Raw genomic sequence first — 27,642 nt, 5'->3', positions numbered from 1 at the left:
CGACAAGCGTTACACCCGGCAATCTCCTCATTAAAGTAAGTGTTTTGAGAGAAAATGTTCTCATTCTTAAATTGCAACTATCTCAAGTTATCCCAAATGTTAATATAACCCCAGTTGTGTTAATGTTATATACTTTTATTTTTGACTGACCTGACATAACTTAATAAAGAGGTTTCCCATTCAAGATCTCAATTGCACACAATCTGCTACACAATGTCAGCTGTTTAATTTTATTTTTTTAACATGTGGCCGAACACCATCGCTGTCTTCCAGGCTAGAACATAATTGCATTGCTAAACAATTGAATTATTTTGTTTTCTTAACAAAAATAATGAACCTTGCAATTTCTGACACTTACCACAAGTATTTAATTTGTACTTTCAATTCTTAACAAAACTAGATTTGTGGCTCAAATGACACAGTAGGGAGTTAAGAATGAATCTTCATCTGACTGTTAATCCAATCCGTAAACTTTGATACTCTGGCGTACACTCCTGGCTTCAAGGCGTTGGCACAGCCCAGACCCCAGGATGTCACTCCCTGGAGGACAAAGCTGTTCTGGGCACGACACACCAGAGGGCCACCACTGTCACCCTGGAAGAGGTCAAAAACATCATCACCACCATTATCATCATCACTCTAAAACAGTTATGTTTAAAATCACTGTGGAAACTGCAGTTTACAACCAACCACACAGTCCTCACTGATATTGAATGACTACTAGTTGTTGCTGAGCATGTATACCTGACAGCTGTCTGTTCCCCCTTCAATGTTCCCAGCACACATCTCATGGTCCTTGACTCTGTTGTTCAGGTAGGCAGGACGATTACACACTTTATTTTCTATAACAGGGAAGCCCGTCTCCTTGAGGAGCCCATCTCCACCAGTTCCTACCAACACAAAGATCAATGTTTCATGTCAGAAAATATAGAAAAGAATTGCTACATTTGCAACAACAAAAGTAATGGAGTCCTGAACAGAAGAATTACTTAATTCTATCTAATGTTATGAGAGAAATCACAAGGGTAAAAAAACATGCATGACTCTTGAACCTTGTGTCTCTCCCCATCCTGTCACATAGCACTCTGTTCCAGGTGGTACCACGTAATCCTTCTCGGGTAAGCATACTGGTAAAACCTTGTCATTTATGAGTGCAGGGCTGCAACCAATCACACAAGTGTTTTTACAGCCTCTGACTTCCAAACAGCAAGACAAATGTGACACATTTTATTGAGTTTTTCTGGCCTCACTCACGTTTCTAGCTTCAGCAGTGCAATGTCTGTCCTGTCAGGTCCCAGGATCAGTTTCTCCAGGTTACGCTCCTGCTTGGTCGCTTCATTTGCCCTCTCTGTGTGGGTTCCCATGAACACCTTGTAGGCCGATGGCCTCTTTGATCTGATACGCACAAACATAGAAAGACAAACTTTTATTTAATCCATAATTAGGGCCTCACAGTAAACATTACTAAAAAGTACTGCTCTTCTTCTGTTGTGTAAGAGGCTATCACTCAGCCACTACTACACAGTATAGTGTATGTACAGCTGCTCTTCTTGTTGGTATACATTTATTGAGTAATAAACCTCAAGACAACTGAGTTAATGCGGACTGCTCTCTCACCTCTCCAGGCAGTGGGCAGCGGTGAGGACCCATTGAGGGGCGATCAGAGTTCCCCCACAGAAATGAACACCAGTGCTTTAGGAGGACAGACAGAAGAGTGAAGAAGTTAGTTATCCAAGAGATATATTGTTTTATCTTGTCTGGATGGAAATATCAATACATTAATACAATTCGTGAAAGGGAATGAGATGCTATCCTCCATACTTGGTCCTCAGGCTGATCTGCCAGGGCCATGAGTGGGGTTTGGACACACAGCCTCCAACGATGCGACCAAAACACCTCTTGGGTTTTGTAACCGGCTGCCCACATTTCAAGCCAGCTGAAGAGCAAAAAGACAGTTTCATTTGTGCATTCTACCATGTACACAGTAACCAAATTGATCTGGATGTAACACGTTTGTTTCAGCACAGCCATATGTATAATGATTAACAAAAACTGTATTTCAATGTAGGCCACATACCGCAATCTGGGATTTGGCAGTAGTCCCATTTTTTGTTTCTGTCTGTGGTGTAGCACCATGGTCCATTCACGTCATTGTCAGGGTTTCTGCAATTCTAACAGTGAAAAAAGACGCTGAATTAATTGAAGTACATCTTCCCAAATGTCTCCTCTATCATATGCAGTACTTCCACAGTATTGTTTGACATTATTTAAAGGCCCAATGCAGCTCAATATCAAATAACCTCTGGGTAACAATTAAGTAGCTTACTGTGATTGTTTTCAATTAAAATTTTCAAAAAGAGCCTTTAAATACAGTACATCTAAATTCCATGGACTTACGTTGGACTCCAGGCCTTTGTCAGGGTGCGATTCAGGGTTGAAACTGGCATGCTGATGGGGGCTTTGGGAGCTCCACCTCTGACATGTGACACCCAACATGGTCATAGAAGTAGGACCCCTGTATGTCCCCCCATTGCCCACCTTGCAATCTGAACGTCAACAGAAAACGATATCAGTATATAATATAATCAATTGCTCCCCTGAACATTGACAATGTAGATTGAATGGATGGATTAAAGGATTAAAAAGGATGACCATCTAAGGGTGTCTGATCGGGTGTTGGTTTGGGCTGATCGGGTTGGTCAGGCTTGTCAGGTTGGTCAGGCTTAGAAGTAGGCTTGGGAGGCGTTGGGCATTTCTCCACAGCGCAGAACTCCCAACGAACAGAGGGGTCAGTGGTGTAGCACCATGGAGCACGGTCTCCATCAGGGTTCCTACACAGGTTTCTTCTCAAATCGCTGTGAAACATAGGTAAAAGACATGTCATCTAATGTCCTCAGACACTGAATAATGACATATTACCTTGTTTGGCTTCAAATTGGGGTTGGGAATTGCCAGGGATCTCACGATACGATATTATCATCATACTTACACTACCGGTCTAACGTTTTAGAACACCTGTTCATTCAAGGATTTTTCTTTAATTTGACTATTTTCTACATTGTAGAATAATAGTGAAGACATCAAAACTATGAAATAACACACATGGAATCATGTAGTAACCAAAAAAGTGTTCAAAAAAATCCAAATATATTTGAGATTCTTGAAATAGCCACCCTTTGCCTTGATGACAGCTTTGCACACTCTTGGCATTCTCTCAACCAGCTTCATGAGGTAGTCACCTGGAATGCATTTCTATTAGCAGGTGTGCCTTGTTAAAAGTTCATTTGTGGAATTTCTTTCCTTAATGTATTTGGTCTTTTACCAAATAGAGCTATCTTCTGTATACCAACCCTACCTTGTCACAACACACTATAGGGATGGTATACAGAAGATAGCCCTATTTGGTAAAAGACCAAGTCCATATTATGGCAAGAACAGCTCAAATAAGCAAAGAGAAACGATAGTCCATCATTACTTTAAGACATGAAAGTCAGTCAATACGGACCATTTCAAGAACTTTGAAAGTTTCTTCAAGAGCAGTCGCAAAAACCATCAAGCGCTATGATGAAACTGGCTCTCATGAGGACCGCCACAGGAATGGAAGACCCAGAGTTACCTCTGCTGCAGAGGGTAAGTTCGTTAGAGTTACCAGCCTCAGAAATTGCAGCCCAATTAAATGCTTCACAGAGTTCAAGTAACAGACACATCTCAATAACAACTGTTCAGAGGAGACTGTGTGAATCAGGCCTTCATGGTCAAATTGTTGCAAAGAAACCACTACTAAAGGACCCCAATAATAAGAGACTTGCTTGGGCCAAGAAACACGAGCAATGGACATTAGACCAGTGGAAATTTGTCCTTTGGTCTAGTCCAAATTGGAGATTTTTGGTTCCAACTGCCGTGTCTTTGTGAGACGCTGTGTGGGTGAATGGATGATCTCCGCATGTCTATTTCCCACTGTAAAGCATGGAGGAGGAGGTGTTATGGTGTGGGGGTGCTTTAATGGTAACACTGCCTGTGATTTATTTAAAATCACAGGCAGTGTTATCCGCAGTGTTAACTACTTTATTTAGAACCACAGGCACACTTAACCAGCATGGCTACCACAGCATTCTGCAGCGATATGCCATCCCATCTGGTTTGGGCTTAGTGGGACTATCATTTGTTTTTCAACAAGAAAATGACCCAACACACCTCCAGGCTGTGTAAGGGCTATTTTACCAAGAAGGAAAGTAATGGAGTGCTGCATCAGATGACCTGGCCTCCACAATCCCCCGAACTCAACCCAATTGACATGGTTTGGGATGAGTCGGACCACAGAGTGAAGGAAAAGCATCCAACAAGTTCTCACGATATGTGGGAACTCCTTCAAGACTGTAGGAAAAGCATTCCAGGTGAAGCTGGTTAAGAGAATGCCAAGAGTGTTCAAATCAGTCATCAAGGCAAAGGGTGGCTATTTGAAGAAACTCAAATCTCAAATATATTTTGTTTAACACTTTTTTGGTTACTACATGATTCCATATGTGTTATTTCATAGTTTTGATGTCTTCACTATTATTCCACAATGCAGAAAATAGTAAAAATAAAGAAAAACCCTTGAATGAGTAGGTGTTCTAAAACTTTTGACCGGTAGTGTAGGTGCCAATACAATATGTAATTCGATTCTTGCGATTCTCACGATTCTGTATGTACTGCGATTCAATACTGCAATTCTATTGCAATTCGATGTTCCAAACATATTGCTCACCATGTCTGCTGCAGAGGGACAAGAGAGAGCCATTACAAAAAGATCAGTCATGGAAATAAAAGTGCTGAAAACATGTTGGCTCACCAGTTAAAAAGAAGATCAATCTAGAGAAGGAGAAATACCTGAGGTTTTGAGCAGGTACAGCCAACTACCGCTAGTTAAGTTAATGGGATACTTTAGGATTTTGGCAATGAGGTCCTTTATCTTCTTCCCCGGAGTCAGATGAACGCTTTTATGTATCTGCGTGCAGTTGCCCCCCAAAATATGCAGTTGAAGTCGGAAGTTTACATACATTTAGGTTGAGTCATTAAAACTTGTTTTTCAACCACTCCACAAATTTCTTGTTAACAAACTATAGTTTTTGCAATTCGGTTAGGACATCTACTTTGTGCATGACACAAGTACATTTTCCAACAATTTCACTTATAATTCACTATATCACAATTCCAATCGGTCAGAAGTTAACATACACTAAGAAGACAGTGCCTTTAAACAGAAAATTATGTCATGGCTTTAGAAGCTTCTGATAGGCTAATTGACATCATTTGAGTCAATTGGAGGTGTACCTGTGGATGTATTTCAAGGCCTACCTTCAAACTCAGTGCCTCTTTGCTTGACATCATGGGAAAATCAAAAGAAATCAGCCTCAGAAAAAAATTGTAGACCTCCACAAGTCTGGTTCATCCTTGGGAGCAATTTCCAAACGCCTGAAGGTACCACGTTCAACTGTACAAACAATAGTACGCAAGTATAAACACCATGGGACCACACAGCCGTCATACTGCTCAGGATGGAGGCACGTTCTGTCTTCTAGAGATTAGTGTAATTTGGTGCGAAAAGTGCAAATCAATTCCAGAACAACAGCAATGGACCTTGTGAAGATGCTGGAGGAAACAGGTACAAAAGTATCTATATCCACAGCAATATACTGTATATAGTCCTATATCGACATAACCTGAAAGGCCGCTCAGCAAGGAAGAAGCCACTGCTGCAAAACCACAATAAAAATCTGCACATCGGGACAAAGATCGTACTTTTTGGAGAAATGTCCTCTGGTCTGATAAAACAAAAATAGAACTGTTTGGCCATAATGAACTTCGTTATGTTTGGAGGAAAAAGGGGGAGGCTTGCAAGCCGAAGAACACCATCCCGACCGTGAAGCTCAAGGGTGGCAGCATCTTGTTGTGGGGGTGCTTTGCTGCAGGAGGGACTGGTGCACTGCACAAAATCGATGGCATCATGAGGATAGAAAATGATGTGGATATACTGAAGCAACATCTCAAGACATCAGTCAGGAACTTAAAGCTTGGTCGCAAATGGGTCTTCCAAATAGACAATGACCCCAAGCATACTTCCAAAGTTATGGCTTAAGGACAACAAAGTCAAGGTATTGGAGTGACCATCACAAAGCCCTGACCTCAACTCTACAGAAAATTTGTGGACAGAGCTGAAAAAGTGTGTGCGAGCAAGGAGGCCTACAAACCTGACTCAGTTACACCAGTTCTGTCAGGAGGAATGGGCCAAAATTGACCCAACTTATTGTGGGAAGCTTGTGGAAGGCTACCCGAAACGTTTGACCCATGTTAAACCATTTAAAGGCAATGCTACCAAATACTAATTGAGTGTATGTAAACTTCTGACCCACTGGGAATGTGATGAAAGAAATAAAATCTGAAATAAATCATTCTCTACTATTATTCTGACATTTCACATTCTTAAAATAAATTGATGATCCTAACTGACCTAAGACAGGGAATTTTTAACAGGATTAAATGTCAGGAATTGTGAAAAACTGAGTTTAAATGTATTTGGCTAAGGTGTATGTAAACTTCCGACTTCAACTGTATGTACTGTGTATATATATAAATACACACAGTCATAGAATCAATTTCATTGACCCCCCCCCCCCATTTCTACTTTAAATGACCAGATAGTAGAATACAGAAATAAAGTTACAGATGATCTAGATAGAGATTATATTTGACTATGCTCTAGGCCTCACGCTTTAGGGAAGTCCTGAGGTGTCTTCTTGTGACTGTGAGGTGTCATCGAGCTCCAGGACTGGCATTTCTTCCCACTGATGGTCTCTGTCACCATGCCACGATATTCACTCCCGCTGCCCACATAACAGTCTTCCTCAGCTGGAGTGGGAGCTGCGTCATCTGAACATCAAAAATATTATGAACCCTGTTAACCAAATATTAATTTTGGTGAAAAATGTAGGATGTATGGATTGATAGTGGATGATATGAGTTTCATTATGTAGTTAATGTATAGCAATTTTAGCACCCTATATAAATCCAATGCATTATCATCATCATCACACGACAGTGTAAAGTGACCTGGTCCAGGAACGTCTCCACAGCTAGGCACCTTGCAGTACTCCCAACGTGTCTCTGGGTCTGTAGTGTAGCACCAGGGCATCCTCTCATTGTCTGGGTTCCTGCAGTAGTTCAGGTCCAGGCCTCTGACAGGAACACAAACAACCACTCATATTGGTTAAGTCACAGTCAGTCTGCATCTTCAAGACATTAAAACACTGACAAATGCAATGCTCTGCTCTTGTTTAAGTAAAAACAAGTTGCCCAATCCCGTGGGTTGATCTTACTTGCATGGGTAGTTGTCTGGAGTTCTGTTGTGCTTTTGGGGCGTCTGAGCTGCCCAGACCTGACAGGCTTTCCCAGACGTTGTCACGGCAACAGTTCCCCTGTAGGCACCGCCGTCGCCTGTGCTACAGGTGAGCTCCTCCACCACTGTGGGAGGCTCAGAAGCTAGGGGAGAGGGAGAGAGAAGGGAGAGAGAAGGGAGAGTCAGTAAACTCATGTTTGAATTATTTTTATGTGAAAGAGCAGGGGTCATGGGGAGGGTCCTGCTTTTTGCTCCATAAATGAGGCACTGTGCTTTTACTGGTATTTCCAGCATTATCCTGCAAGTGTTGCTGCAGGTAGAAAATCCTAGGAAATATTCTGTAATTGACACAAGTTGTCTTCAAACAATCAATCAAAGTCTGGTTGTGATCGTGTGTTCGGGCGAGGTATCACCTGAGCCAGGAAAAACGTAGCTTTGCGAATCTTGATCGCACAAAACCTATTATTTGGCAATGAATAATATTTGTAGATCAGTCGTTCTACACCTCACTTTGCTCAAGCTGATCTTCTCCAACAGACTCGGAAGTTGTAGCTACAAATTGGTCAATTAGGTGCAGTTAAAGGGGAGAGTCCATGAAACCAAACATGGAAGTGCAGTCTATATAAAAGTACAGTACATGGAAAGACCAGAATATAGTGTGTAAAAATTCTGCTGGGACATTTGCTGCATATGACAATAATATACACTGAGTATAACAAACATTAGGAACACCTTCCTGATATTGAGACAGGGCATGGACTCTACAAGGTGTCAAAAGTATTCCACAGGGATGTTGGCCCATGTTGACTCCAACACTTCCCACAGTTATGTCAAGTTGGCTGGATGTCCTTTGGGTGGTGGACCATTCTTGATACACACGGGAAACTGTTGAGAGTGAAAAACACAGCCGCGTTGCAGCTCTTGACACAAACCGGTGCGCCTGGCACCTAATACCCTGTTCAAAGACATTTAAATATTTAGTCTTGCCAATTCACCCTCTGAATGGCACATATACACGATTCATGTCTCAAAAAGTCTACTATACTACAAACAAAAATGTGCAAAAGACCGTGTTTGAAATCAAGAAATAGAAAAGCCTCTCGATAATAACGGAGAAATTCACTGACAAAAACAATCAATATGTGAACAAGTATGGTCAAATGAAATAGTGAATTTTGCTTAAAAATATTTTGGACTAATCGGATAATTAAGTGGTACACACACAACAATTTATTTACACGTGGTGTGAGAAGGTGCTATATTGGCCTCTTGTGGTGAGACGATGAAAATGCGGAGTAGAAAAACAACTTGACCAAAAGGTAGATGGGAGACCAATGAGAGAAAAGACTAAAAGACATTAATGGGATGACAGTCACTAGTAGGGTCATGGTAGGGTCATGGTGGGCAGAGGGGACAAGGGAGAGATAGAAAAGATAGGGTGAAAGCTCACTGCAGCGAGGGATGGAGCAGAAGTCCCAGCGTTTGGAGGGGCTGGTGGTGAAGCACCAGGGTTTGGGGTCCCCATCTGGGTTCCTACAGTAGTCCTCCTCCAGGTACTTCTCAGGAAGACTAGAGAGACAGGGAAAGGGACACAGGAAGAGGTCAAGAGGGGCAGATGAAGGAGCACATGGTAAACATATAAACTGTAGGTAGCCTAGTGGTTAGAGCGTTGGGCCAGTAACTGAAATGTTGCTGGATCGAATCCTCAAGTTGACCAGGTAAAAATCTGTCATTCTGCATCTGAGCAAGGCAGTTAACCCACTGTTCCCCAGGTGCCGAAGACTGGATGTCAATTATGGCAGCCCGCCTGCACCTCTCTGATTCAGAGGGGTTGGGTTAAATGCAGAAGACACATTTCAGTTGAAGGCATTCAGTAGTACAACTGACTAGGCATCCCCCTTTCCCTATTTATCCAATATTACATAGAGAGAGAGACAGTAAAGTCTCTTACGCGCTGGGACTGTAGCCGTGGTTGTGAGGTTTCTGGGCGTCCCAGCGCTGACAGGTGTAACCATTCTCAGTGGTAGAGATCTTTCCCCTGTAGTCCTCACCACTGCAGTGCATACATTCCTCTGTGGGACAAACAACAGCACTTTAGAAATAAAACACTTCCAAATTACACCTACTGTATTAACAAAGTGATGTTGTGATGAGGAAAAGTGACTAAGAAAGCGAGTCAACTATTTGTTTAAAGATGTATACACTGAATTGTCTCTATAGCAGAGCCCTTTTTGTTTATTGGTAGGACTCTTTTGGGTTCCATGTATAACCCTCTGTGGAAAGGGTTCTACATGGAACCTAAAAGGGATCTACCTGGAACCAAAAAAAAAAGGGGTTCTTCAAAGGGTTCTCCTATGGGGACAGCCGAAGAACCCTTTTAGGTTCTAGATAGCACTTTTGTTTCTAAGAGTGTAATCTGCTTTTGGGATTTTAACTTTTTATACCAACATGACATCAGCTATTTGATAATCTTATTGGCAGTGGGGAAATAACAAGATATTAAGGGTACCGCTGCAGTCCTGGACGTTGCAGGTCTCCCACCTGGTCTCAGGGTCTCTGGTGTAGCACCAGGGTCCTTTGCTGTCGCCATCTGGGTTTCTACAGAAGTCGGACTCCAGGTCGGCATTGGGATGTGTTGCAGGGGTCATGCTGTGGGAATGATTCTGTGAATTTACTTCTGCTGCAAAGAAATCTAACCACACAAGTTGCTTGTAGTCAATAATATGTAAATAGAATACTTTATAGGAATATGAGAAATATTGTAGGTGTGTGTGTGAGCATACTTGGGGTTATGGGGGTATTTTGATGCCCATCTCTGGCATTTCTTCCCTGATTTTGTTTTGGACTTCGTTCCTCTGTAGTCCATACCGATTCCATTCACACACTCCATCAAGTACACTATAAAGACATAGAATAGCATGTCTCAACAGTAGTAGGTGGGTGGATTGGTTAATAATCTTTGAGATTTTATTAGGCAAGTTCAGCAATGTACTAAACACCCCTCTTGGGTAATCAAAAAGCATCATCAGGCCTTTACTATCTGAGACGTTGTCATATATGGTCAGTATGTATTTGATATACCGTATGTACCTCCCACTGAAAGACTGATTGGACTGGGTTGTTTAGATAATCTGCATCACCTCTTCTGTTTGCTTACAGACACAGTCCAAACCTCTTACTGGACTCTCCACAGAGGTTAGCTAAATATTAACCGAAAATAATGTGGACTAAAACAATCACATGAAACTCACAGTCCTACATTTAGATCATTATGCATTAATGATGATAGGAAGCCCTTTCAGGCCTAGCTACTTATCGAGAGAATCTGAAAGGCTTTAGGACTTGCCTTTCTTTTCGTAGAGAGCTGTGCTTGTTCTTCTCAGAACTTGCTCTGTTTTGGTGTTTGCAGGTATTGTCAAACATTCTTGATCCTTTTCAATGTATATAAAGGACCTGCCAAGAAACATTCAGAATGAAATCTGACTATGTAACTCATGTGTAAATCATTATCGCTGTTCATGTAATGGCCATATGCCTTAAGTTACCTGCAAGTGAAAGCTGTTTCAGTATTACACTTGATGGCACATTCTATGACCGTGCCTACTGAGTACTCCCTCTTCAGTATAGACATAATCCGGGCGCCCTCTGTTTTTGCATATTCATCCAGGATACCCGCACTGACTGAATAGACAAACAGATAAGAAATAATTAGTAAGACTGAATTTGCTTACAATTGCTCTGTGATGCAAAGCTAAAACTCAATGGTTTCAGGGCTAAACTGCTGTTAAAGACCACTATAGGATAGAGGTTGCAACATGAAGGTATATTGACAGATTAGCCATTTGTGGAGTGGACATACACCACAGACAAAAAAAACCAAGTTATTTCAAAACCATTTACAACTAAGAGAAATACATAGAAATGTTTGTGTAATGAACAGTGTTTTAACACAACATTGTTCCTTTTACTCTTAAATACAGTGCAAAACGTATTGTATTTACTCATTCTTCCACAGTAGCCTACTTATTATACAGCAGTAAATCTAGCCCAATAAGGCACGAGGGGTTGTGGTATATGGCCAATATGCCACAGCTAAGGGCTGTTCTTAGGCACGACGCATCAAGGAGTGCCTGGACACAGCCCTTAGCCGTGGTATATTTGCCATTACCCACAAACCCCAGAGGTGCCTTACTGCTATTATGAACTGGTTACCAACGTAATTAGAGAAGTAAAAATAAATGTTTTGTCATACCCGTGGTATACGTCTGATATACCACGGCTGTCAGCCAATCAGCATTCAGGGGTCGAACCACCTAGTTTATGAATAGTAATTAAACTGGTTGTGGTAGAATATGGACACATAGGATATACAGTATAAATGATGAGGGTGGCAGGTAGCCTAGCGTTCACGAGGGTTGGACCAGTAACTGAAAAGCTGCTGGTTCGAATCCCTGAGCGGACGAGGTGAAAACTCTGTCGATGGGCACTTGAGCAAGGCACTTAACCTTAATTGCTCCTGTAAATCACTCCGTATAGCCAATCAGTATTCAGGACTCGAACCCCCCAGTTTATAAAGACTAATAATGAGTTACAATACACTGTACAGTAGGCCTATCTGCAAGATGAATTACACAGTAAGAAGAAGAATACAGTTTTAAGGTTTGACAGAAGATAATCTTACAAAATTATTAGATTAAAGAACTAAGCACACCTGAAGTAAATTCATGAACACAGGAACCTAGCAAAACACTTCAGTGTACAGATAGGACTCATTTGTGAATAAATGCTCAATTTGCAAGTATAAACACTGTGGGAGTCCTTCAGTTCACTTCAACTTAAAATGTGTAAAATGATGCCAGCTGTATCTTACCTGCAGAGAAAAGGAAGCCTAGCAACACTGCTTTGTACAGGTCCATGATGCAGCACTGTCAAGCAGTGCGTACAAACTCACCAGTGGGATACGTTTTGTGTCATTTAAACCATGTCAGTGAGACAAAATAGATAGATTTCAGTCATCAGTCAATCATTGGCCTAACAAGGACATGGAGCAGAGGTCAGGCTCTGTTTGTCAATGGGCTTTTATTCCTTTCACATACATAGTACTGTCATGATGTACAGTAGGCTACAGCTCCTTTCAGCTTAACTGATTGTGAAATCTTTCATCCATAACTAATTTTTATACTGTATGAGGGATTTGTATTCTAATCAATAATGTTGTGTCACTCTGTATGTACAGCCACACCTCAAAACCCCTATTAGAAATCAAAGACAGAGGTAGTGTTTAGTGACATGTTTTAGTGCAAAAATCAATAGGTTAATGCAATAAATGAAAGTAGATTTAAATGTTTCAGATGTTTTGTTTCAGAGCATTTCATTTTGATAACAAATTATCTGTGTATACTAGTTTTGTGTAAAATCGATACTGGTGGTTAATTATCAGCTAATAGAGACCAATGTCCTCTTTTACAAACAGAACTTTACCAAACAACGTACTTATGTAATTGAGTAATTCACTGAATCGCCTCATTTCAGGTACTTGATATTATTTTTGCAAGAATTACTGAAACGGCTTCCCTCTCATTCATTCATTATGCCTCAGGTATGAGAGACAGGGAAGGTGAACCGAGAGGGGTAATTATAGGTATATAATGATACCATACTATTAGTTGTAGGAATTGTATTTCACATTCGGCCTACTCTCCCTCTCTCTCTCTGGCAAACCTGTTCTTCCTCGATGAGGCATCATTTTGGGTACACGTCACCTCGGCGGGAAGTGGGAACGACATTACATGGCTGGATGACAGATAGATACATCAATATTTTTGACTGCATCTGCATGTTTTAAAAAAAACTATTGTTGTTGGCCAATAGCCAATGTCAGATAGCCTACCTTATTTGGCCATCTTAGAAGAATTCATATCAGAAAACTTTTACCGCCGAAAGTGCCGTTGTTTGGCGCCATACTACACGATTCATTCAACCGCTACTCCTTAAATGTGCAATACAGTTCTTGACTATACACTTCTAGAGACAATGTATGCCTAGCCCTCCATAGCCATCAGCCTACATTTCTCACTCTACATTACTATTGTATACGACCTTTTCAACGAATGAGTAATTTGTTCATTTAATGGTAGGCTAAACAAAACAACTCATATTTTCTCTCCGTGGAGGTTGATGTTTACAGTAACAGTAACCACTGGCGACGAATAAAACATGAGTGTAGCTTACTCTTGGGAGAGACACGCCAAAGCGAAGGGAACTATGTCTTTTTATTTGATTTAAAGAAAAAGGTACGTTTTTACCTTACTATAATAAAAATGAATTGCTGTTTCATGGAATGTATACTTGTCTACTAATAATCTCTTCAAGACAACTCAACAATTTTTTTTAAAGTTAGAAACGTACTTTGCTTTTTGTTGTTGATAAAGGTCTATCTATAATGCACATATAATGTAGGATATTGTGCAAAACCTCACAAGTGAGATATTCAAGTAAAACATTTCGGGTAATGTGGGGTAAATATCCCCCTGAATTCACCTGGTCAGTCTGGGTCATGGAAAGAGCAGGTGTTCCTAATATTTAGTTCACTCCGTGTAAAAAAGTTTGTAGCTGTAACTTAATTCGATTTATATCACGTTTTCTAAATGAAAAAACATTAGCTCAACTTAAATCAGAATCCTTTTGTTAGAATGACTTAAAACATGTAAATCAAATCAAATCAAATCAAATTTTATTTGTCACATACACATGGTTAGCAGATGTTAATGCGAGTGTAGCGAAATGCTTGTGCTTCTAGTTCCGACAATGCAGTAATAACGAGCAAGTAATCTAACTAACAATTCCAAAAAAAAACTACTGTCTTATACACAGTGTAAGGGGATAAAGAATATGTACATAAGGATATATGAATGAGTGATGGTACAGAGCAGCATAGGCAAGATACAGTAGATGATATCGAGTACAGATTATCCCACATTATCCTATATATAGAGTAAGTTATCCCACATTATCCTATTACAACCTTCCCTACATTTCTCTTTCCAACTTGCAGAGACCAGACATTACTCAAAAACATGCCATTGTTAACAGAAGGTGATAATCAAGAGTATTTCATGAAGCATCTCTGAATGTAATAATGTCAGCTGAAATCCCCATGGACAACAATAGCCTGAGAACATGGTCATCAGGTGGATCGTTTGAGCCAGAGGCAGACCTGGGCCAGGTACAACGACAGGAGCCACATAACACTGGAACACATGACATGGATAACCAGAGGACCCACCTGAACCCTCATGCAGCTGAGCTAGGCTCTAGTCCCCTGTCTCCATCCCATTCACTGAGCCATGATGCTGTTCTTATAGAAACCCCACAGGAGGATGCCTCATCATTACAAACTACACAACAGCTAATGATACAGAGAGCTCTCCAGCAGGTCAGTAGTGTATTTATACCATACAGCGTAGCCTACTATTGTAGACATATTTGTTTCAAGTTTCAGTCTGAATTGCTTTTACTCACTGATTTGATGCATGCACTTGCTTACCAGTAGGTGGCAGTAACATACCAATTTGCAGTTGTGTTCAAAACTACTTTAATTGAGGGTATTTTACCCACTTAAACCCATTTTACTTGCTGCACTCTAGTTGAAGCAGCATTATTGATCAATGTGTACATGTAGCACAGCAAGCTTCATTCACATTGGCACTCTCATGTAAAACTGCTTCCCTGCTTCCCATCAGTTTAATATAGCACTAATCATACAAATAATCACACACATACACTGTCAATGCTGCTGTACTATTCAACTGTTCAACCAAGATCACTATTTACTTTATTAACCTACTTATAAATAACAGTCATTTTTAGCAGACGCTCTTATACAGAGCGACTTACAGGAGCAATTAAGGTTAAGTGCCTTGCTCAAGTGCACATCGACAGAGTTTTCACCTCTTCGGCTCAGGGATTCAAACCAGCAACTTTTCAGTTACTGGTCCAACCCTCTTAAACGCTAGGCTACCTGACACCCTCATCATTTATACTGTATATCCTATGTGTCCATATTCTACCACAACCAGTTGTATTACTATTTATAAACTGGGTGGTTCGAGCCCTGAATGCTGATTGGCTGACAGCCGCGGTATATCAGACGTATACCACGGGTATGACAAAATATTTATTTTTACTGCTCTAATTACATTGGTAACCAGTTTATAATAGCAATAAGGCACCTCGGAGGTTTGTGGTAGGCTTCCTGACACCCTCATCATTTATACTGTATATCCTATGTGTCCATATTCTAACCACAACCAGTTGTATTACCATTTATAAACTGGGTGGTTCGAGCCCTGAATGCTGATTGGCTGACAGCCACGGTATATCAGACGTATACCACGGGTATTTTTACTGCTCTAATTACATTGGTAATGAGTTTTTAATAGCAATAAGGCACCTCGTGCTGTATCCTGTGCAGGTGATGATTAAACATTAATTTATGTTGTGGTATAACATAGTGATTGTGAAGCTGTCAACAGACCCTGCTGTGTGTTGAGTGTTGTCTATGTCTGCATCGGTGCAGGGCCCAGGGCAACAGGAGCAGCTAGTTCAACAGCAGGTGGAGCAGCTACACAGAATTGTACAGGAGCAGAGCAGACTCCTCTCCCTCATGGGGCCAGGTGGGTACTGACTGACTAAGCTCAACGTAAAACAACCACCATCAAATAGCAAATACAAATTCATTCAGTGGAGAGGCATGAAATATGTTTACAAAGTAGTATTTTGTTAGAAAGTTCAACGTTTTTGATGATCTTGAAAATAGATTTAGTCCAAAGGGACATTCCGAAGTGTTGATAATTTAGAGATTATCATTTGTTTTTGAGGTTACTAAGAAGATCATGTCAGCTCCAAGGCAGTGATTGCTTAATATTTGTCCAATACACAGAGGCAATAACACAATGCTCTGTTGGGTAATTTAAGAAACTACATGGAATTTCATCTTGTAGCAGCACTAATCCTTTCAGGCTAAACAGGTTTTTCTGAACTAATGAACAGCCACAGGTGTGTATAAGGACCGTGACATAATCTCCAGTGATAAATCAGAGACATGTATAAAGCACATAAAGCTGCTATCCATTCATGTCCACTTACATTTACTTTCTTCAAAAAGCTCTTTACACAAAAGACCCAATGAGGTCAAAGTGCAATGTACCGTGCCATTTAGCTGCGTTTTCACTTTACCTTTGTTTTCACCCTGAAAAAGCCAGTGGGAAATGACTTATAGGCCTAGTGCAGTCAAAAACAGGATTTTCCTGTGTTTTTTATATATTTCCACACTATGAGGTTGGAATAGTACTGTGAAATTGTGCAAATTATGATATAATGCCCTTTTAGTGTAAGAGTTGTTTGAAAATCATTTCAGCCTGTTTTGGTGTGATGGAGTGTTGGCCTGCCTGGTAACAAACCTCTCTACCAATAACAGCTAGTTTTCAATTTTCCACTCCCCACTCTATACGCTTCAATATGAGGTCCTAAACCTAGCATGAACGTGCATCCTTGTAGCTGTGTGGGCTAATATTGTCAGAATGTTTGTCTTGGGGTAAGTTGAGTGTGTTTTCATCCCAGGCATAATGCAAGGCATTATCACTGGGATATGAGGTAACAACAGGGCCTGGCCTATGTTAAAAGTGTCAATAAAGGTACAAAGTGTTGAGGGCATAGCGTTAGTTGTTAAGCCTGTGTTAAAAGATGCTTAAAATATTTAAAAGACAAAAAAAGCGATTGTGATTGTGTTAAATTGTGTCTGGGGAAATAAAGATAGACATGGTTTTAAAAAGATAGTGGTAACATTTCATTCAGTACAGAAGTTTGTAGGTGGCTTAACTTATCCCAAAAAGCCACTTTTTTTTGGACAAGCAATGTTTTCAAAACTAATGTTTACATGAATTCTGATTATTTTCAGGGATACACAACATCCTGAAATATACAGTGGGGCAAAAAAGTATTTAGTCAGCCACCAATTGTGCAAGTTCTCCCACTTAAAAAGATGAGAGAGGCCTGTAATTTTCATCATAGGTACACTTCAACTATGACAGACAAAATTAGAAGAAAAAATTTCAGAAAATCACATTGTAGGATTTTTAATGAATTTATTTGCAAATTATGGTGGAAAATAAGTATTTGGTCAATAACAAAAGTTTATCTCAATACTTTGTTATATACCCTTTGTTGGCAATGACAGAGGTCAAACGTTTTCTGTAAGTCTTCACAAGGTTTTCACACACTGTTGCTGGTATTTTGGCCCATTCCTCCATGCAGATCTCCTCTAGAGCAGTGATGTTTTGGGGCTGTTGCTGGGCAACACAGACTTTCAACTCCCTCCAAAGATTTTCTAGGGGTTGAGATCTGGAGACTGGCTAGGCCACTCCAGGACCTTGAAATGCTTCTTATGAAGCCACTCCTTCGTTGCCCGGGCGGTGTGTTTGGGATCATTGTCATGCTGAAAGACCCAGCCACGTTTCATCTTCAATGCCCTTGCTGATGGAAGGACGTTTTCACTCAAAATCTCACGATACATGGCCCCATTCATTCTTTCCTTTACACAGATCAGTCGTCCTGGTCCCTTTGCAGAAAAACAGCCCCAAAGCATGATGTTTCCACCCCCATGCTTCACAGTAGGTATGGTGTTCTTTGGATGCAACTCAGCATTCTTTGTCCTCCAAACACGACGAGTTGAGTTTTTAACAAAAAGTTATATTTCATCTGACCATTTGACATTCTCCCAATCTTCTTCTGGATCATTCAAATGCTCTCTAGCAAACTTCAGATGGGCCTGGACATGTACTGGCTTAAGCAGGGGGACACGTCTGGCACTGCAGGATTTGAGTCCCTGGCGGTGTAGTGTGTTACTGATGGTAGGCTTTGTTACTTTGGTCCCAGCACTCTGCAGGTCATTCACTAGGTCCCCCCATGTGGTTCTGGGATTTTTGCTCACCGTTCTTGTGATCATTTTGACCCCACGGGGTGAGATCTTGCGTGGAGCCCCAGATCGAGGGAGATTATCAATGGTCTTGTATGTCTTCTATTTCCTAATAATTGCTCCCAAAGTTGATTTCTTCAAACCAAGCTGCTTACCTATTGCAGATTCAGTCTTCCCAGCCTGGTGCAGGTCTACAATTGTGTTTCTGGTGTCCTTGGTCTTGGCCATAGTGGAGTTTGGAGTGTGACTGTTTGAGGTTGTGGACAGGTGTCTTTTATACTGATAACAAGTTCAAACAGGTGCCCATAATACAGGTAACCAGAGTGGAGGACAGAGGAGCCTCTTAAAGAAGAAGTTACAGGTCTGTGAGAGCCAGAAATCTTGCTTGTTTGTAGGTGACCAAATACTTATTTTCCACCATAATTTGAAAATAAATTCATTAAAAATCCTACAATGTGATTTTCTGGATTTTGTTTTTCATTTTGTCTGTCATAGTTGAAGTGTACTTATGATGAAACAGGCCTCTCTCATCTTTTTAAGTGGGAGAACTTGCACAATTGGTGGCTGACTAAATACTTTTTTGCCCCACTGTATTTATAAAACCCTGTTCTAGCTGTGTGTGCAATTTGGTGACTCTATCACCAAAGTTACAATCCAAAAACATACTGTTACATATTACACAGAAAGCTACCATTAGTCCACTGCTATCACACATTTTCCAACTCTAGGGACATAGACCTTCTAAAAAATCATTATTAAACATCATCAGCCCAAGTAAGTCCGACCGACCAGGAATACGACTTTCCCGAAGCGGGTCCTTTGTCTGAACCACCCAGGGCATTTGAACTGATTCCAGAGGCTGACCCAAAACAACGCCACCGGAGAAGAGGAAGACTGAGTGGTCTTCTGGTCAGACTTCGGAGGCGCGCACACCAACCACCGCTGCTATAACTTCCGCGAGGCATACAAGGCCCACCTTTCGGCAAATCTGACCACGGCTCCATTTTGCTCCTCCCTTCCTATAGGCAGAGTCTCAAAGACGATGTACCCATGCTAAGGGCTATTCAACGCTGGTCTGACCAATCGGAATCCATGCTTCAAGATTGTTTTGATTAGGCGGACTGGGACATGTTCCTGGTAGCCTCAGAGGGTAATATCGACGTATACGCTGATTCTGTGAGTGAGTTTATAAAGAAGTGTAAGACAAACTAAACACCTTTGCCCGCTTTGAGGATAATACAGTGCCACCAACGCAGCCCGCTACCAAGGACTGTGGTCTCTCCTTCTCCGTGGCCGACGTGAGTAAGACATTTAAATGTGTTAACTCTCGCAAGGCTGCCCGTCCAGATGGCATCCCTAGCCGCATCCTCAGAGCATGCGCAGACCAGCTGGCTGGTGTGTTTACGGACATATTCAATCTCTCCCATATCCCAGTCTGCTGTTCCCACATGCTTCAAGATGGCCACCATTGTTTCTGTACCCAAGAAGGCATAGGTATCTGAACTAAATGACTATCGCCCCGTAGCACTCACTTCTGTCATCGTTAAGTGCTTTGAGAGACTAGTCAAGGATCATATCCCCTCCAACTTACCTGTCACCCTAGACCCACTTCAATTTGCTTACCGCCCCAATAGGTCCACAGATGATGCAATCGCCCTCACACTGCACACTGCCCTATCCCATCTGGACAAGAGGAATACCTATGTAAGAATGCTGTTCCCACAAGGGTGTGCTCAGCCCCCTCCTGTACTCCCTGTACACCCATGTCTGTGTGGCCATGCACGCCTCCATCTCATTCATCAAGTTTGCAGAAGATACAACAGTAGTGGGTTGATTACCAACAACAACGAGACAGCCTACAGGGAGGAGGTGAGGGTGTCAGGAAAACAACCTCTCACTCAACGTAAAAAAAAGAAGAGATGATCGTGGACTTCAGGAAACAGCAGGGTAGCACCCCCCTACTGACGGGACAGCAGTGGAGAAGGTGGAAAGTTTTAAGTTCCTCGGCATACACATCACAGACAAACTGAAATGGTCCACCCACACAGACAGTGTAGTGTTGCGCCTCTTCAACCTCAGGAGGCTGAAGAAATTTGGCTTGTCACCTAAAACCCTCACAGACTTTTACAGATGCACAATTGAGAGCATCCTGTCGGGCTGTATCACCGCCTTGTACGGCAACTGCTCTGCCCACAAAGGCTCTCCAGAGGGTGGTGCGGTCTGCACAACACATCACAGAGGGAAAAGTATTTGCCCTCCAAGACACCTACAGCACCTGATGTCACAGGAAAGCCAAAAAAATCATCAAGGACAACAACCGCCCAAGCCACTGCCTGTTCACCCCGCTACCATCCAGAAGGCGAGGTCAGTACAGGTGCATCAAAGCTGGGACCTAGGGACTGAAAAACAGCTTCTATCTCAAGGACATCAGACTGTTAAATAGCCATCACTAACACAGAGAGGCTGCTGCCTACTTACAGACTTGAAATCATTGGCCACTTTAATAAATGGATCACTAGTCACTTTAATAATGCCACTTTAATAATGTTTACATATCTTGCATCACTCATCTCATATGTATATACTGCATTTTCTACCATCTTGCCTATGTCACTCTGTCATTGCTCATCTATATATTAATATATTCTTATTCCATTCCTTTACTTCGATTTGATTGATTTTATTTAAGCGAAACAGTTCAAAATTAACGTTAAGCATACCTGTCTGTACAGATTTTTTGCAATCATGTGTAATTGACTATACAGTACTGTAGATCTGGAATAAAATCACAGTTTGTCCCGCAGTGGGGGAGAGGTCAACTTTTGTTCATCTGTGACTGTGGAACCATTGGATCTTCTATAGCTCAATAGGTAGGGACAGCTATTTGACATGTACACATCTGTAAACCCTGAGTAGCAGAAACAGTACACCAGTTGGTCCAGCAAACAGTCAATGTAGGATAAAACCATGAGACCGTCATAGATCTGATCCGCAATGGTCTCAGCATTGTGTTGATCCTTGATTCTGACAATCAATAGCTCTATCCTAGCTATGATACAAGGCAGGAAACACACAGAGAAGACCAGCACAACTGAGGTGACCAGAAACACTGCTCGATGCAGCTTGGCCTTATTCCCCAACGTCTTCTTTTTGAGTGTGTTGACATTGTGGGCCGTGCAGTAGACCAACACAAAGAAAGGGATGAGAATCTGGGTGAAAAACACAACCTCTCTCAAAGTGTCAGTGACGTCCTCGACCGATGTCATTTTACGCCCATAACTGTTACAGCACTCAAAGGTCTTCAGCATGGTTGGGATATTCAGGGGGAGCAGCAGTAGCCAGACGATGACAGAGATATGAGGAGACCTTTTTAAAGTCTTGGCAAAGTTATTTTTCCAAGGATGAACCACATTGAAGTAACGATCGATGGAGAGCACAGTCAAGAAGGCGATGCTGGCCCTTCGGTTCAAAATCAACATGAAGAGCATGGCCTTACAGACCAGCTTGTTCTCACTTAGGCTTAGTCCATGCTGGAAGTGATAGGCTTTGGCTGGCAAGCATATCACCAGCAGAAGATCTGCCACCACAATATTGAAGAGGAAGATGTAGAGCACTGACAGGTTGAGAGGCAAGGCCAGAGTGAATTCCACCATCATCAGTTTGGAGAAGACTTTGTATATCATCTGATTCCCCGCGTTGCAGTGATCGACCTCAGTGTTTGAGGATGTGTTCTGAAGATGGACGGCATCCATTGTACTTCAGCCAGAATTACAGAACTCTGCAAGACCAGCCTATTATTCCCCTTTTGAATAAAGATACATAATCTTTCTCTTCCTGTGTCCGCCTCAAGAGCATGAATAAAAATGTAAGGAATCTACGTGCAAACTCTAGGTTTTGTCTCATATTCACAGGAAAAGAAAATCAGGTGGTGTGGCTTGAGGGCTTATCTATATGAACAGAAGTGTGCATGAATCTTTGTCTTGGGTTGATCTAAAAACAATGTTGACATGGCAAGCCTCATAACGACCATAGACATTGTGACAGGCTGGCCGATACCTTGTCATCTAAAAGGCATAAAAGAGGAACTGAGAAAAGAAGTTTTAAAAAAACTGCAGACTAACAAATGAAACACACATGGCTGGTGGCTAAGACAAATGTCTCTTCCACACAGTCAGGAAACACACTGTTGTTAAGAAAATACAGGAGCTGATTACACTTTGAAGGCTGCCGTGCTGATAAGCCCCTCCCACCAATTAGGCAATACAATGAGCAATGCACTACAACAGGACATGTTTGGAGATGATAGAAGCGCAGGTTATGGATTAAATAAATCAATGCAGAAAAAAACACACTGCATCACAATAATTTATAGTTTAAAATGGCAATAAATACTTTGAATCCATATATTTAACAATAGTAATTTAGTCCATAGTGAAGGCTCTCCTTCACACATAGTTTCTAAGGAAACGTGATTATCCAATGAAATAACCAATGTAGATATTAAATAAAAATAGCAGATGTCAATGCCCTGCCTTAAACTGTCAAGGAACGTAACCTAAATATTTAATTTAAGTGCATTTACTTAGAGTTAAAGGCACCAGGCCAAGTTACTAAAAATACAATTTTGTGAGATGTTGTGAGATGAGTTATCTATTCCACAGTCAAAAGCAATACAAGCAAGAATCTATTTTTATTCATAATTGTTTATTAAATTATCTTTATTTACATTATTGAAGTATTGTTTTGTAACATGCAATGTTTTCCAGTTATATTTAGTGAAAGGCCTTGACAACGAATGTTTTTTAATTATATTTTACATAAAGAAAAATTGCTGTGTTGACTAGAGGAGCTCTTGGGCGATGCTTCCTTGTAACAACAAGACCTAGTATTTTCCTCGGTCTCTTAGGAATTTAACCTTTTAAATCCTCCACCTAAAGTTCCTCTCTGTTTCTCATCGGCAGGACTGCTGTTATCCCCCTCTCTCTCTGCCCAGTGGTTGGGCCTGATGCCTGCTCTGGCTGCTGGAGTGGATACCTCTGGTCTCTCTGCCAATCCACAGAGGTCCAATCCGAGATCAAACGTTTACGCTTCACCTCCCTCAGGAGATGGATGGCTGCCTAAGACGGATCCTGTTCTGACACATTCCCTCCATGGTAAGAAGTATGGATGACCACGTCGTGGTCTGTTTTTGTTGTAACTACTGCAGTATATGGTATGATAACAGAAGCTCATCAAATATTTTGATCAACTTCCAATAATAAAATCATAAAGGAGGGAAGAAATAATACTCTCACACTATATAAAAAAGTATAAGCATTGGCCTCATCAAGAGTAGTAGTAGTACTGTAGTAACAAATAAATAAACATAACTTAAGAGGAATATTTATTTGATCCAACCATTAGCAACAACAGAGTCATTATGAGTGGTTTAACTTGATGACATCACTGGTTAAAGAAACCAGATGACGACATATGACGATAACAGAAGCAAGTAGTGAATCATAGTCTGGTTTAGCAAACTAACATGAATGTTTCATGATGAGCACAAACAGTCTTAATGCAGTCATAAAACAGTAATTCATTTCCTATTTTTTATATTTTTATAAGTATTTAACCTACTATGCTGCGTTACATTGTTGCTGCGTTTTGGATTTGAGTTGTTTCCTGCCGAGTTTGTACTTTCACCTATTTTTAGACAGGGGCAATAAGTTGTCAGGTCGAGGCTTTTGAACTTAGTGCTGCTTAAGCAGTACACAATTGGGTCCACTAGACAATCCATGTAGGATAAAACCATGAGACCGTCAAAGACGGCTATATCTTCTGCTCTGGGTAAATTCTCAACTCTCACAATCAACAGAACCATTGTAGCTATGGTACAAGGCAGGGACCACGCAGCCGTCATACTGCTCAGGAGGGAGACGCGTTCTGTCTCCTAGAGATGAACGTACTTTTGGTGCGAATAGTGCGAATCAATCCCCGAACAACAGCAAAGGACCTTGTTAAGATGTTGGAGGAACAGGTACAAAAGTATCTATATCCACAGTAAAATGATTCCTACATCGACATAACCTGAAAGGCTGCTCAGCAAGTAAGAAGCCACTGCTCCAAAACCGCCATAAAACAATGCCAGACTACGGTTTGCAACTGCACATGGGGACAAAGATCATACTTTTTGGAGAAATGTCCTCTGGTCTGATGAAACAAAAATATAACTATTTGGCCATAATGACCATCGTTATGTTTGGAGGAAAAAGGGGGAGGCTTGCAAGCTGAAGAACACCATCCCAACTGTGATGCACGGGGGTGGCAGCATCATGTTGTGGGGGTGCTTTGCTGCAGGAGGGACTGGTGCACTTCAGAAAATAGATGGCATCATGAAGAGGAACATTATGTGGGTATATTGATGGGTCTTCCAGTGGACAATGACCCCAAGCATACTTCCAAAGTTGTGGAAAAATGGCTTAAGGATAGCAAAGTCAAGGTATTGGAGTGGCCATCACAAAGTCCTGACCTCAATCCTATAGAAAATGTGTTGGCAAAACTGAAAAAGCGTGTGCGAGCAAGGCGGCCTACAAACCTGACTCAGTTCCACCAGCTCTGTCAGGAGAAATGGGCCAAAATTCACCCAATTTATTGTGAGAAGCTTGTGGAAGGCTACCTGAAACTTTTGACCCAAGTTAAACCATTTAACGGCAATGCTACCAAATACTAATTGATGTATGTAAACTTCTGACCCACTGGGAATGTGATGAAAGAAATAAAAGCTGAAATAATTCTCTGTCACAACTTCCGCCGAAGCCGGCTCCTCTCCTTGTTCGGGCGGCGTTCGGCGGTTGGCATCACCAGCTTTCTAGCAATCGCCGCTCCATTTTTTCATGTATCCATTTGTTTTGTCTTGTTCCCTTCACACCTGGTTTTCATTCCCCAATCAATCCATATGTATTTATTCCTCTGTTCCCCATCATGTCTTTGTGTAAGATTGTTTGTGTTACGTGTATTTTGGAATTGTGGATATTGTTACGTGCATTACTTTTTGTCTATGTTCCGTGTTTGGGCACATTTCATGTTACTTTGTGCTGTCATTTTGGACCGGAATAAAAAGTGCGCCTGTTCACTACACTCTGCTCTCCTGCACCTGACTTTGCCTCCAATACACACTCCTAACATTCTCTCTACTATTATTCTGACATTTCACATTGTTAAAATAAAGTGGTGATCCTAATTGACCTAAGACAGGGAAATTTTACTAGGATTAAATGTCAGGAATTGTGAAAAACTGAGTTTAAATGTATTCGCCTAAGGTGTATGTAAACTTCCGACTTTAACTGTATCTGTGTATGAGAAGTGGCCTTTTTTCTATGCTACATACTGTATATCCTTTTAACTCCCTGTGGAATTCCTATATGGAGTAAGTACATTAAGTGCAGGGACATGCTTCGGGTTGCACAACACCTCCAATGTAGTTGAGGTTGTCATAAATAACATGTTTGATTGATTAAACACACAGAGAGCTGAAATGTAAAGCTACAGGCAAATTTTAGCTGGAAGTCATAGAATATCTCAGAGAAGCTGGGAATGATAAAAATGCTACAAAAGAGCTGTGATATTTTCAAGAAGCAGATTGTATTCTAGGGAGTTGGATATATTTACTAGCAGAAAAAAACAGTGCATGTTGTTTTTACCACATTTCCCCCATAAAAATATACACTACCGTTCAAAGTTTGTGATCACTTTGAAATGTCCTTGTTTTTGAAAGAAAATCACATTTTCTGTCCATTAAAATAACATCAAATTGATCAGAAATACAGTGTAGACATTGTTAATGTTGTAAATGACTATTGTAGCTGGAAATGGCAGATATTTTATGGATTATCTACATAGGCGCACAGAGGCCCATTATCAGCAATCATCAATCCTGTATTCCAATGGAAAACTGTTGTTCTGATTAAGGAAGCAATAAAACTGGCCTTCTTTAGACTAGTTGAGTATCTAGAGCATCAGCATTTGTGGGTTCGATTGCAGGCTCAAAATGGCCAGAAACAAATGAATTTCTTCAGGCACAAAGAACTTTCTTCTGAAACTCGTCAGTCTATTCTTATTCTGAGAAATTAAGGCTATTCCATGTGAGAAATTGCCAAGAAACTGAAGATCTCGTACAACGCTGTGTACTACTCCCTTCACAGAACAGCGCAAACAGGCTCTAACCAGAATAGAAAGAGGAGTGGGAGGCCCCGGTGCACAACTGAGCAAGAGTACAAGTACATTAGAGTGTCTAGTTTGAGAAACAGACGCCTCACAAGTCCTCAACTGGCAGCTTCATTAAATAGTACCCGCAAAACACCAGTCTCAATGTCAACAGTGAAGAGGCGACTCCGGGATGCTGGCCTTCTATGCAGAGATCCTCTGTCCAGTGTTCGTTTACCCGTCTTAATCATTTATTTTTATTGGCCAGTCTGAGATATGTATTTTTCTTTGCAACTCTGCCTAGAAGGCCAGCATCCCGGAGGCGCCTCTTCACTGTTGACGTTGAGACTGGGGTTTTGCGGGTACTATTTAATGAAGCTGCCAGTTGAGAACTTGTGAGGCGTATTAATTTAATGGACAAAAAATGTGCTTTTCTTTCAAAAACAAGGCCATTTCTAAGTGAACCCAAACTTTTGAGCTGTGAGCTGGAGTTTGGCATGCTATTTTTGGCGTGTTATTTTTTTGGTGTGCCACCCACAAACCTTAAACTCATTCTGCAGTTTAGTATTAGGTTCTAATTACCAGAGTAAGAACTCGACGGACACTGAAAGCTTAAACCAAGTTTAGTCTTCCCAAAGCATTGAACCTCTGATTTGACAAAAACATATTCACACAAGCACTGATATTTAACCCTTTCTCCTATGCTGAGTCTCCTCCTACACATCTGAACAGCCATTACATCTCTGTTGCTAGACAGAACCTTAGTGATATCTGTTCTTCCTCACTTCATCTGAACTGACCTCTACCGCAAAGTCCTCACTAGTCCCCAACTCATGGTTATCATGGTGACTGGTACCAGACTGTCTGTCCTCCTCCCATAGGATCCCTGATGGCTAATGATAACATATCCTGACAGAATGTAAATGTTATACATTCCCCTCTCTCCCTCAGTGGCATGAATAAGTACATTTCAAGAAATCAGAACCCGACAGTATCCAGTTCAGATAAGTCTGAGATGACAGACTGATTTTCCAGGGTATTGTTTTCAAAGCCAATTGAAGGACATTACCTATTTCAACCTATTCTAAGTGTTTCCGATCATATTGCA

The 27,642-nt window shown here is 41.2% G+C and overlaps 2 protein-coding genes across 2 annotated transcripts; both read right to left on the bottom strand.

Annotated features, from left to right (window-relative positions):
- Positions 1 to 216: 216 nt before the first annotated feature.
- On the bottom strand, positions 217 to 12,392 carry plg (plasminogen). The gene is made up of 19 exons (XM_024378012.2): positions 12,246 to 12,392; positions 10,921 to 11,056; positions 10,722 to 10,828; positions 10,159 to 10,273; positions 9,885 to 10,024; positions 9,327 to 9,447; positions 8,826 to 8,944; positions 7,356 to 7,518; positions 7,090 to 7,214; positions 6,750 to 6,909; positions 2,653 to 2,855; positions 2,398 to 2,546; positions 2,078 to 2,171; positions 1,822 to 1,936; positions 1,618 to 1,692; positions 1,255 to 1,395; positions 1,053 to 1,159; positions 745 to 890; positions 217 to 594 (listed from the first exon to the last, which is right to left on the bottom strand). Exons 1-19 carry the CDS (start codon positions 12,289 to 12,291, stop codon positions 430 to 432), a joined length of 2,427 nt encoding a protein of 808 aa, XP_024233780.1. The 5' UTR covers positions 12,292 to 12,392; the 3' UTR covers positions 217 to 429.
- Positions 12,393 to 21,136: 8,744 nt separating this feature from the next.
- Positions 21,137 to 22,102, bottom strand: gpr31 (G protein-coupled receptor 31). Its single transcript, XM_024377569.1, has one exon. The coding sequence runs from the start codon at positions 22,100 to 22,102 to the stop codon at positions 21,137 to 21,139; it is 966 nt and encodes a 321-aa protein (XP_024233337.1).
- Positions 22,103 to 27,642: the final 5,540 nt, after the last annotated feature.

The sequence above is a fragment of the Oncorhynchus tshawytscha genome, linkage group LG18 (assembly GCF_018296145.1).
Source record: "Oncorhynchus tshawytscha isolate Ot180627B linkage group LG18, Otsh_v2.0, whole genome shotgun sequence".
Lineage (NCBI taxonomy): Eukaryota > Metazoa > Chordata > Actinopteri > Salmoniformes > Salmonidae > Oncorhynchus > Oncorhynchus tshawytscha.
This window is presented reverse-complemented; position numbering and strand designations above follow the sequence as displayed.